Source organism: Phocoena phocoena, chromosome 6 (genome assembly GCF_963924675.1).
Source record: "Phocoena phocoena chromosome 6, mPhoPho1.1, whole genome shotgun sequence".
NCBI classification, from domain to species: domain Eukaryota; kingdom Metazoa; phylum Chordata; class Mammalia; order Artiodactyla; family Phocoenidae; genus Phocoena; species Phocoena phocoena.
The window spans coordinates 107551046-107560809 of NC_089224.1; the positions used below are offsets into that span (position 1 = coordinate 107551046).

A 9764-nucleotide genomic window follows, 5' to 3' on the forward strand; every position below is an offset into this window, starting at 1 on the left:
TGTGAGTCTGTGCAAAGGCTGAAGCCCATGCACAAGTGTGGCGGCCCTCCCAGGGCTGCCCCAGCCTGCAGGGAACAGATATTCTGGGAAAGACAGACCACCACAGGCTGGGGGTACTGGGATGTTGGAAATCCCAGAGGCTGCTCCACACAGAGCAGGCTGGAGCTTCACCCACCTGCTCCGCTGATGGCAACATCAGCTGCCGCTTATTAAGCGCCTACTGCATCCCTGGACCAGATCCCCGCACCATGTACTTCACATACAAGGTCACTTTCAGTCCACAACGTGGTCTCCCTATTTTACAGCTCAGTGAGGTCAGGGCCATTGGCCCAAGATGTAAGACGTCTCTTACATGGGATGTGAGAAACAGTACCCGAACTGGAGCCTGCTTTAACCAACAACCGCTGCAGCCTGCCTCACTGCCAAACACCCACCTCCGCGTCTCCCTGCACCCATCCCAAGCATCCCACTGTTTACAAGATCTGGCTGCTCAAACCAACCCCAGCTGCTGAAGTAACACTGAGCTGCCCCTTGTCCAGCCATCCAACTGTTAGGGAGGGGCAGCAGCCATCTCTTGCTCAGTGCTGAGCCTTTGCCGAGCCCTGGGACAACAGGGATAGACAGGACCCGGCCACTGTCCCAGGGAGTGCCTCGGCTCACGAGCGCTGGGTGGACACAGCAGGCATGCAGGCGTGGCTGGCTGGAGATGAGGGCCAGGAGAAGTAGCCTGAAGGGGCCAGAGCCTGGTTGGGGCACATGGCTGCCAGCTAGGGCATCTGCCAACCAGTCACCGACTGCCCTCCTGACCCAGGATGCTGCCACGCCAGACCAAAGCTACAGAACGGGCTTTTGTTTGCCAGGGTCAGCATGGGCGCACTTCCCCTGAGCTTTGTGGAAAATTGAACCAGCCTCTGGACTGGGACTTCTTGGGACCCCAGCATGGGAGCCTCTGATAGAAAACATCCAGTTCTTACCATACTGCCTCTCCACCCGGCTTTGGGTGAACTGAGAGAATGATTTTTCTGTTTGTTTGTGTTTTGTTTTCTTTGCGGTACGCGGGCCTCTCACTGCTGTGGCCTCTCTCGTTGTGGAGCACAGGCTCAGCGGCCATGGCTCACGGGCCCAGCCGTTCTGCGGCATGTGGGATGTGGGATGTGGGATGTGGGATGTGGGATGTGGGATCTTCCTGGACCGGGGCACGAACCCGTGTCCCCTGCATCGGCAGGCGGACTCTCAACCACTGCGCCACCAGGGAAGCCCTGAAAGGGATGGTTTTGCTGTGTAGCTGCATCACCAAAGAATGAACAAGCTGGGCTCAGAGGGAGGGGCTTCTTGACCCGGGAGCGGGGTGGGGGTGGGGGGAGCTCTGTAGAAGTCCCTCCCATTTCCAATGGGCACAAAGGGGCAGGGTGGTGATTTCTAGGGCTCTTACTCTAATATTCCCATGTCACTTATTTCCACTTGAGGGAAGGAGGGGTCTCCACAAAACAACGTCTTGTGAGCCTGGCGTCCTGATCTCTGAGATGCCATGGCCTGGGACACCCAGGCCTAGGGGCCCTGTGACGCCGTTGGCCTCGGAGCAGGAGGCTGGTCTCTGAAGCCCAGCCTCGCCAGGAAGAGGGAAGGTCCCTTTAAGCCCTGCCTCACATCATCAGCTTGTTGCTATGTATGGGGCCAACTTCCTTAGCAACCACCTGGCCTCTTAAAGGGGCCCTGGAGTAGTGGTTGCCGCACAGCCATGGCTCCCAAAAAGAAGGCAGGCAAGGGGGCCAAGGAACCCGAGGTCAAGAAGAAGAAGGGTGGGAAGAAGGATCCCAGCCTGGCCAACAAGCCCATGGAAATGCCCATAAGCGAGGAGATCCGGGAGTTCTACCACATCCAGATCCGCGACCTGGAGGACAGGCTGGCCCGGTGGGTGGGCGTGTAGGGCGGTCCTGATAGGTCAGAGCTGGCCGCTGTGCAGGCTCAGCCAGGGGGTCCTAGACCTATGTTCTGGACTCCCATGGGATGTCCAGATCCCACCCTACCCCAGCCTCAGTTTCCTCCTAGGTAATACTTTGAGGCAAAATGGATTTTCCCGCTCCATCTCAGCCCCCAGAGTTCCGGGGTCTCAGTGCGAGCCCAACCCCAGGCAAGCACCACTCCCTCGTGCCTCACCGCTGCCCAGTGGAACCATGCATTTTATAGGATGGCAGAGTTCAATCAGTGGGATGAATTGGAAATGGCAGCCCCCTGGCAGGCACGTGACCACGTGTCCCTCCTTCTGCCTGCCCCCTCCCCCCAGCCTGTGCCATGATTCCCTGATCTGTGGGCCCCACCGGCTTCCCCAGCTGCTAAGCCCACTTGTCCATGCTGGGCCTCAGTTTCCCCAAATGTAAATGAGGAGGGTTGTGAGACATGGGTGGTGGTGGGTGGAGGGGGGATTCTCTAACTCTTCTGAGACACGTTCACTTGCCCACTTTTCTTATTTTTACACTGGTTTCCTCTCAGTTATGATGCACTAGCCCAGTCTCAGGGTGACCCTTAAAAGACACACCCCTTTGGTGACAAGTAGGCAGAGGGTCTTCCCCAGGTGACGTTGCAGATCCTCACAGCTGATGTTGAGACCTTCCTGTGCTGGCGCTCACTGCGTCCTTAAAATGTTCCCACGAGAGAGGCCCTCATGTCATCCCCATTATAGAGGTGGGGAGACTGAGGCTCAGGGAGAGGAAGGCACCCAAAAAAAGAGGCTCCAGAATGTGAACCCTGGCCCCTGACTTCGCCACGCCAGGCTGCCTCCTTGCTCCACAGATCAGGCCGTTCAGCTTTGTACCCTGCACTGCCATGTGTGCAGTAGCCATACAAAAGATGTTGGTTGTGGGAATTCCCTGGCAGTCCAGTGGTTAGGACTCTGCACTTTCACTGCCGAGGGCGTGTGCTCAATCCCTGGTCAGGGACCTGCAAGCCGTGCAGTGCGGCTTAAAAAGAAAAAAAGATGCTGGTTGAGTCAATTGTGAAGTAAAACATCTTTCCAAATAACTTCTATCAATTATTCCATTGGAAACCAAAAAATTGTTTACGTGAGACTCTTAAAAATGCACAAGCTTCCCTCAAGCTGAGACACCAGATGGAATGTACTTGGGAGATGTCTATTGCGTACTTATTATTTGCCAGGCCACCAAAATAGAGATGGAGGAGGTCAGTTCTTGACTTCCCAGTGGGACAAGGGTCAACCTACAGGAGGGCACCAAAGAAAGGGACACAAATGCTGCTAAGGGCCAAGAAGACTCCACTGAGGCGACAACACAGGGGTTCACTCAATGGAGGAGGGTAAGGAAGATCACAGGTGCAAAGGCTTGGGATTGCAAAGTCCAGAAGTATTAAGGAGGGCGCAGAGCCAGCAGCAAGCATTATGGTTGAGAGCCTCAACTTTGGGGTCAGACTGACTTGGGTTCAAGTTCTGGTTTTGCCCTTTACTAACTCAGAGATGCTTCATCCCTCTGCGCCTCAGTTTCTTCACCTGTGAAATGGGTATAATCATCATAGTACCTACCTCCTTATAGGTTGTTGTGGATTCAACAAACACAGAGTACCTACTGCGTACCAGGCACTGTCCTCGGTGTTGGGGACACAGCTGTGAATGTAACAGAGGCTCCGCCCTCACAGACTTACATTCTAGTGATGTAATGAACGTGAAGTGCTGAGCACAGGCATTGGCTTGGTCGCAAGCGTTGATCAGGGGGCACAGTGGGAGATGAGGCTGGAACCTCAAATGCCCTGATATGGGAGGGTCCAGGGAGCAGCCCAGCTGCGTGGAGGCCTGGCTTGTCCAGCTTCCTGGACCTCTGCCCCGCACCTGCCTCAGGTACCAGCAGAAGTGGGATGAGCTGGCTGTGCAGGAGAAGCTGTTTCGCCAGGAGTTTGAGCAGCTGGCCAACAACAAGAAGGAGATCGTGGCCTTCCTCAAGCGCACGCTTAACCAGCGGGTGGATGAGATCACCAACCTCAACGAGCAGCTCCAAAGCCTGCAGCTGGCCAAGGAGATGGAGAAGGACGCCTTCGAGGCACAGCTAGCCCAGGTGCGCCACGAGTTCCAGGAGACCAAGGACCAGCTCACCACTGAGAACATCATCCTTGGTGAGGGGCACTGGCCGGCGAGCCTGGGGGCACACGCCACGGGGGTGGGGAATCCAAGGCTCTGCTTCTTTGGTCTCTAACCCTAGCTCTCCCACGGACTATCTTTGTGACCTTGGGCTAGCACTTCTCTCTGACCCTGTTTTCTCACCTGGGAAATGGGGATAATACGTCTACCTTGAGTAACAACAGCTACGTGCTGCTTCCCACGTGTATCCTCCGTGGTAATTGTCCAAGCAATCCTGAGGCAGGAAATCCCTTCACCACCGGCCACTTTGTAGGTGAGGAAGCACTTCAAGGGGGTGTGTCTTGCCCAGGGTCACCCAGCTGGCAAGGGTGGTTGTGAGTTTCAATGACAGCATGAGTGCCTGATCCAGAGAAGGTGTTCAAATTCAGTGACTGTTGTCACTGTCACTTTCATGAGACGGGAGTAGAGTGTCAAGGGAGGCTCCTTGAACCCCAGGCTTTATAAGACTAGTGGAGGAGAAGAGCGTTCCAGACTAAGCCATAAAGGTGGGCAGGACCATGCATGGCATGTGTGGGGACAGGGGACTGGCCCTACTGGATCGGCAAGTTTAGGGGCATCATTGATCAAGACCCCCGGGACCCTGCCCTCCCGAGGTGGCCCCTCACCAGGCCTGTGCCCTGCGGTGGGGCAGGGGGGAAGCTGGCAGCCCTGGAGGAGTTCCGGCTGCAGAAAGAGGAGCTCATGGAGAAGTTCATGTTGCTGGAGGACCAGCTGCGGAAGCAGGAGAACGAACACAAGGACTACGTGCACGCCCTGGAGAAGAAGTCGGCGCTGGATGCGGACAGGTGGGCAGGCCGGTGCTGGGCCTTACCGGGGCCAAGCAGCCCGGTCCGCAGACCGCTGACAGCCCTGGCTGCTAACTGGGGAGCTGCACTAGCTCCTTGACGCCCCGACCTGCTGCCGCTCACAACCCTGGCTGATTTACGGTGGAGGGAAGAAACGGTTCCCAGTTCTCACGCCCGTGTGGAAGAATCCCTGGACTTCCTTTTGCCACCTTTTGTGACTTAACTTCTATTTATTTAATAATTAATAATATTTACATTGATCAAGTTCAAAATGGTACAAACGGTCTACAGTAAAAAGCCTCCTGCCTGTGGCCCTGTCCCCTCCTGGGGGAGAGGATGTAGAGATCTAGGCGCTCTGGGGACCCCCGCGTAGGCAGGAGGTGCCTGTACCCACTCTGCCCGACGCCCTCACTCCCGCCCCTCCTGTTAGATTGAAGAAGGAGATCATCCAGCGCGTGAATGTGGTGGCCACTGAGTTCCGCAAAGTGGCCATGAGCCAGATGGGGGACACGACCAAGCGGGCCATCATGGAGAACAACACCATGACCCTGCAGCTGGCCAAGATAGCCCGCCAAGGCATGCAGCTGCTGCAGGAGAACGAGCAGCTCAGGGGCGACCAGGACAACCTGTGCAGACAGCTGGCGCTGCTGGAGAACTCCCAGAAGGTCATGGCCAGGCACAGCAGAGGCCACCAGAAGGTGTGCCCTCCAGGCCCGCATCGTGGGGGTGGTTGGCACGGAGAGCAGGAAGGAACCCTAGGGGCCCTGTCCTCAGGGCACATACAGCCCCTCAGGGGTGGACCCCAGGGGCCAAATCTTGAGGGAGGTAGCTGTGAGGCGATGGGGCCCTTCTTGTGCGGGCTCTGGCCCCATCTCTGGTTTGTATTTGGTTTAAAGCCCCCATAACTGGTTGAAGTCGAACCCAACCCCGGGGACCCAGCTGCTATCTAGAGAGGGTGCCGGGCTCCCAGGGCCTCGGCGGGCCTCTCCGGGGGAGCAGGGCTGGCTGAGGGCCTGTGGTGGGCCCAGGGCACGGCCACCTGCCCACACTGCAGATCATTCTCATGCTGACGGAGAAGTGCCGCGAGCAGCAGCAGGGCACGGCAGAGGCCAAGCAGCTGCGTCTCCTGCTGAGCCAGCTGGAGCAGAGCCTCACGCAGCTGCAGAAGGACAACCAAGCACTGAGGTGCGGCCCGCAGAAGGGCAGGCGGCGGGAGCAGGTGGGAACCCCTCCCTTTGTGGCCACGTGACACGGGCCAGCGACTCCCCCTCTCTAGAGGGGCCCTGAGGCTTCATCTGTCAAACAGGCTGAGGCCCGGGGCTGGCCGAGGGCCCCTCACCCTAGAATGGGGAGGAGGCTGACTTGTCCTGGTCCCGGGGCCCAGGAGCCAGAGAGAACAGCTGAACCTGCAGCTGGAGCGTCAGCAGGCCGAGGGGCAGCGGCTACAGCAGGAGCTGGCCGAAGAGCAGAAGGTTCGGGCGAGCCTGGAGACAGCCCTGGCCCAGGCCACCACCTTCCTACAGGACATTGTGCAGGTGAACAGGAAGTGGGTGAAAGTGGGGGGCGGGAGATGGAGCCAAGGACAGAAACTGCTCGGAGGTAACTGGGCCATCGGAGGTGGCCAGGCCAGGCGCCCCGCCTATTCCCTGTGAGATTCCTGGCAAGTCTGTCCTTTTCTGATTCTGCACTTTAAAGACCCCTTCAAGGTCTCAAAGGAGCTGGATGGAGTCCTCTGAGGCCCTGGAAGGCCTCGGGTCTCAGTCTTCCCATTTGGAGAATGGGTATCCCACCACAGCCAGGGAACACTGAGGAAACAGGCACTGCGGTTGGAGTTTCCCAGAGGTGGGTGCTGGGGCCACGAAGGGCCTGACCTCGTGGGCCCGCCCGCACCCCTACCGGCAGATGCAGCCCGACAAGGAGGATGGTGACTTCGATGTAGTGTTGCAGCTGCAGTGCAAGGAGATGCTGAAGCACCTGCTGGTCATGCTCAGCTCGGCCATGGTCCTGAGTCCCCAGATGGCTGTGTCCCCCCGCCGGGAGAGCCAGTCCTGTGGCCCACCAAAGGAGCGGTGAGTGACCCTGTGTGACCTCAGAGGAAGGAGCTACGGGACTTGTCCAAGGGCTGTCCTCAGCTGAGCCTGGGCCCGAAACCTGGCTCACCAGAGCCTGTCTGAATCTCAGCTTCCTCACCTATGAAACGGAGGTGATGACACCAGCCCTCTCCCCACAGGCGGTACAGCACCCAGCCACTCAAGACAGGGCCTCTGCTGCAGCAGCTGTCCAGCGTCACGCCCTACCAGCTAGGGGACCTGGGCCTGGTGCCTCGACGGATCCACATCCCACCCAACCCTGAGGACCTCAGGCTGCTCTCACATACCACCCGTGTGGGAAACTTATGGGCACACAGCAGCCCTGAGGTGAGGGTGCCAGGGTCCCTGGGGACAGCAGGATGGCAGCCAGCCCTGGGTGCAGATCATGGCTCTGCCACGCTGCAGCTGTGTGGCCCTGGGGAGGTGGCTGGACCTCTCTAAGCCTCCATTTCCTCATCTGTAAAATGGACTGAAGAAAGGTGTGGCAAACCCTCAGTGGGCTAAGACATGCCCACACATCCCCTGGGAGGGGGGCTTGCTGGGTCCTGTGGTCCCCTCCTCCGCCGGCAGGGGAGAGGTGGGAATCCCCCGAGTAGGCCTCAGCTTCCAAGCTGGCATCTTTATTCTTACAGATCCATACCTCCGGTTCTCCAAAAAGGTTCAAAAAGTTTAGTCTTCCTAAAGTTTCCCTACTTTCTAAGTAGGACACAGAGAGAAGACCAACCTCCTATCCCCCAAATGGACTGTTCCGGCCGCAGTTCCCGCTTCCGTCCACAGGCAGCCTGGGGCAGCCCAGAGAAGAGTTATATAAAAAACAGATACCACAGGTTGGCGTGGCACCTCTGTGGACGTGGCTGGGTGTGTGGGCACGACAGTCAGGCAAGCAGCCAGGTCCACTGGTGTCAGGGGCTGGACGACGGCCTCTGGCTTCGCTCGCGGACGTGGTCCAGGAGCAGATCGGTGGCGCTCAGCAGTGGAGGCAGCAGCTCCTGCTCAGCAGGGGCGAAGTAGCCCAGCACGTAGCCCCGCACTGTGTCCGGGGGGGTCGGGCGCCCGATGCCCACCCGCAGCCGTGGCACTGCCTGTGGGCGAGCCAGAGGGGCCCAGGGAGCTTTGGTGAGGAGTGTCGGGGGCCCTGCGCCGGCCCACCCGACCCAGTGCAGGACTCATGTTAGAGTCGAGGCAGCTAATACAGGAACGGACTCCACTGCGGCCCCTTCAAGGGATACGAGAGGAGCAGTTAGTGCTTCCTTGGGTCAGCACCCTTCACCCCATCCCCTGCCGAGACTGGGGTCGGCACCCCTATCCCACTCCAGCTGGGAGGCCAGCTTCCCTATCCCCACCCTGACCAGCTCAGGGCCTCACCTGGCACTTCCTCCCAACTTCAGAGCCAGTTTCCCCAGCGGCTTATGGAGCTCATCGTGCACCAGGCAGACCTCCTCAGCAGTCAGTCCAAACAGCTCCGCTTGCACAGGGAAACGGTGGCCCTGGTTACCGCTGATCTGCCCAGGGGGGTTGTCCCGACTCAATGCTCCCATGAGGAGGGGCCGCAATTAACCCCACTTCATGTATGAAGAAACTGAGACTCTCACAATCACCCAAGGCCAGGCAGCAACTGGAGCTCAACAGGCACCTGGAGCTCCAGGTGAACTGATCTGCCGCAGCCCAGAATCCCCTCGCTGGCCCCTGCGCCCTCCCGGGCGGCCCACCCCTGGGGCCCTCAACTTACTGGCCCGGGCCACGCTGCGCCCGTTGACGTTCATGAGCCGCCATGGCCGGAGAAGGGCCAGCTGGGCATCCCCGAGCCAGGCCAGGGCGAGGTCGGCGGCACAGCGCCGGTCGCGCGCCCAGCTCTCCGCCACACGTAGCCGCCGCGCCAGCTGCCCCAGCACCGCCATGCCCACGCTGTGCCGCGTGCCGGGCAGTCCAGGGTTCCCCAGGCCGGCCACCTGCGGGCGGCACCGGGGAAACTGAGGCCCGACAACTCTCCCCATCCGCCTTCTCACAGCGCCCTCCGGGACCCAAAGCAGAGGAAGGTAAACGGAAAACTGGGCCAGAGTGGATTAGGGGTACGAAGAGGAGCCCAAGAAACCCCGGAGACTCCAGAAGGCCGAGTGGAAACGGGCGCCCCCGGGGTGGACGGGCAGGGCACCCCAGTGCAGGAGCGGAACTCCTGGAAGTTTGGAGCCCATCCGAGCATGGGACCCATTTCTGATAATAAAACTATGACAAGGAACTGGGGCGGGGGGGCCTTTGCCCAGGAGACAATGGCTACCCTACGCTGCCGTCCCTCACTCTACTAAGCCACCGCTTCCCCGGGGGCCGGGGTTCCAAAACGCACCAACTCATGGCCCGACCCAACCACAGCCCTGCGCGCGAGAGACCAAACAGCCCCATGCGGCCCCAATTCGTGGCCCAGACCCCGCCCCCTGACGTCAGCCAGCCCTCGGCCAATCGCGACCGCCATCTATCCAGGGGCGGCCATTAGCGTCCAATCCGGGGCGGGCCACGCGGCCGCCATGTTTCTGAGGGGCGGAAGTGGCGGGGCCGGGCGCCCCCGCGAGTTGTCCGGGACCGCGCCACCGAGTCCTAGGGGTTTGTCGTGGGGCTCGCGGAGTGCTTGTTTGACCTCCGGATTGGGAGGAGGGAGCCGTATTCTGGCCCCCGCTGTGGCCCTGCCTCGCTTTGGAAACCCGGCAAGTCTTTTCCCGCTGTAGACCTCGGCCTCCCTAGCTGATAAAAACTTGC

General features: G+C 59.5%; 2 protein-coding genes across 2 annotated transcripts; one reads left to right on the forward strand and one right to left on the reverse strand.

Moving 5' to 3' along the window:
- Window positions 1-1738: 1738 nt before the first annotated feature.
- CFAP157 (cilia and flagella associated protein 157) lies at window positions 1739-7720 on the forward strand. Its single transcript, XM_065879772.1, has 9 exons — window positions 1739-1911; window positions 3845-4116; window positions 4773-4926; window positions 5357-5624; window positions 5981-6111; window positions 6311-6461; window positions 6829-6995; window positions 7157-7363; window positions 7669-7720. Exons 1-9 carry the CDS (start codon window positions 1739-1741, stop codon window positions 7718-7720), a joined length of 1575 nt encoding a protein of 524 aa, XP_065735844.1.
- A 198-nt stretch (window positions 7721-7918) lies between these two features.
- PTRH1 (peptidyl-tRNA hydrolase 1 homolog) lies at window positions 7919-9413 on the reverse strand. The gene is made up of 5 exons (XM_065879954.1): window positions 9312-9413; window positions 8746-8965; window positions 8382-8481; window positions 8166-8232; window positions 7919-8005 (listed from the first exon to the last, which is right to left on the reverse strand). The coding sequence occupies exons 1-5, from the start codon at window positions 9411-9413 to the stop codon at window positions 7919-7921; spliced, it is 576 nt and encodes a 191-aa protein (XP_065736026.1).
- Window positions 9414-9764: the final 351 nt, after the last annotated feature.

Coding starts and splice junctions, on each gene's coding strand:
- CFAP157 (XM_065879772.1), top strand. CDS start 1,739: ATGGCTCCCAAAAAGAAGGCAGGCAAGGGGGCCAAGGAACCCGAGGTC. Junction 5,625..5,980: donor ACAGCAGAGGCCACCAGAAG/GTGTGCCCTCCA, acceptor CCCACACTGCAG/ATCATTCTCATGCTGACGGA. Junction 6,996..7,156: donor TGTGGCCCACCAAAGGAGCG/GTGAGTGACCCT, acceptor CTCTCCCCACAG/GCGGTACAGCACCCAGCCAC.
- PTRH1 (XM_065879954.1), bottom strand. CDS start 9,413: ATGGGGCTGTTTGGTCTCTCGCGCGCAGGGCTGTGGTTGGGTCGGGCC. Junction 8,966..9,311: donor GGAAGCGGTGGCTTAGTAGA/GTGAGGGACGGC, acceptor TGCCGCCCGCAG/GTGGCCGGCCTGGGGAACCC. Junction 8,233..8,381: donor AAGTTGGGAGGAAGTGCCAG/GTGAGGCCCTGA, acceptor TATCCCTTGAAG/GGGCCGCAGTGGAGTCCGTT.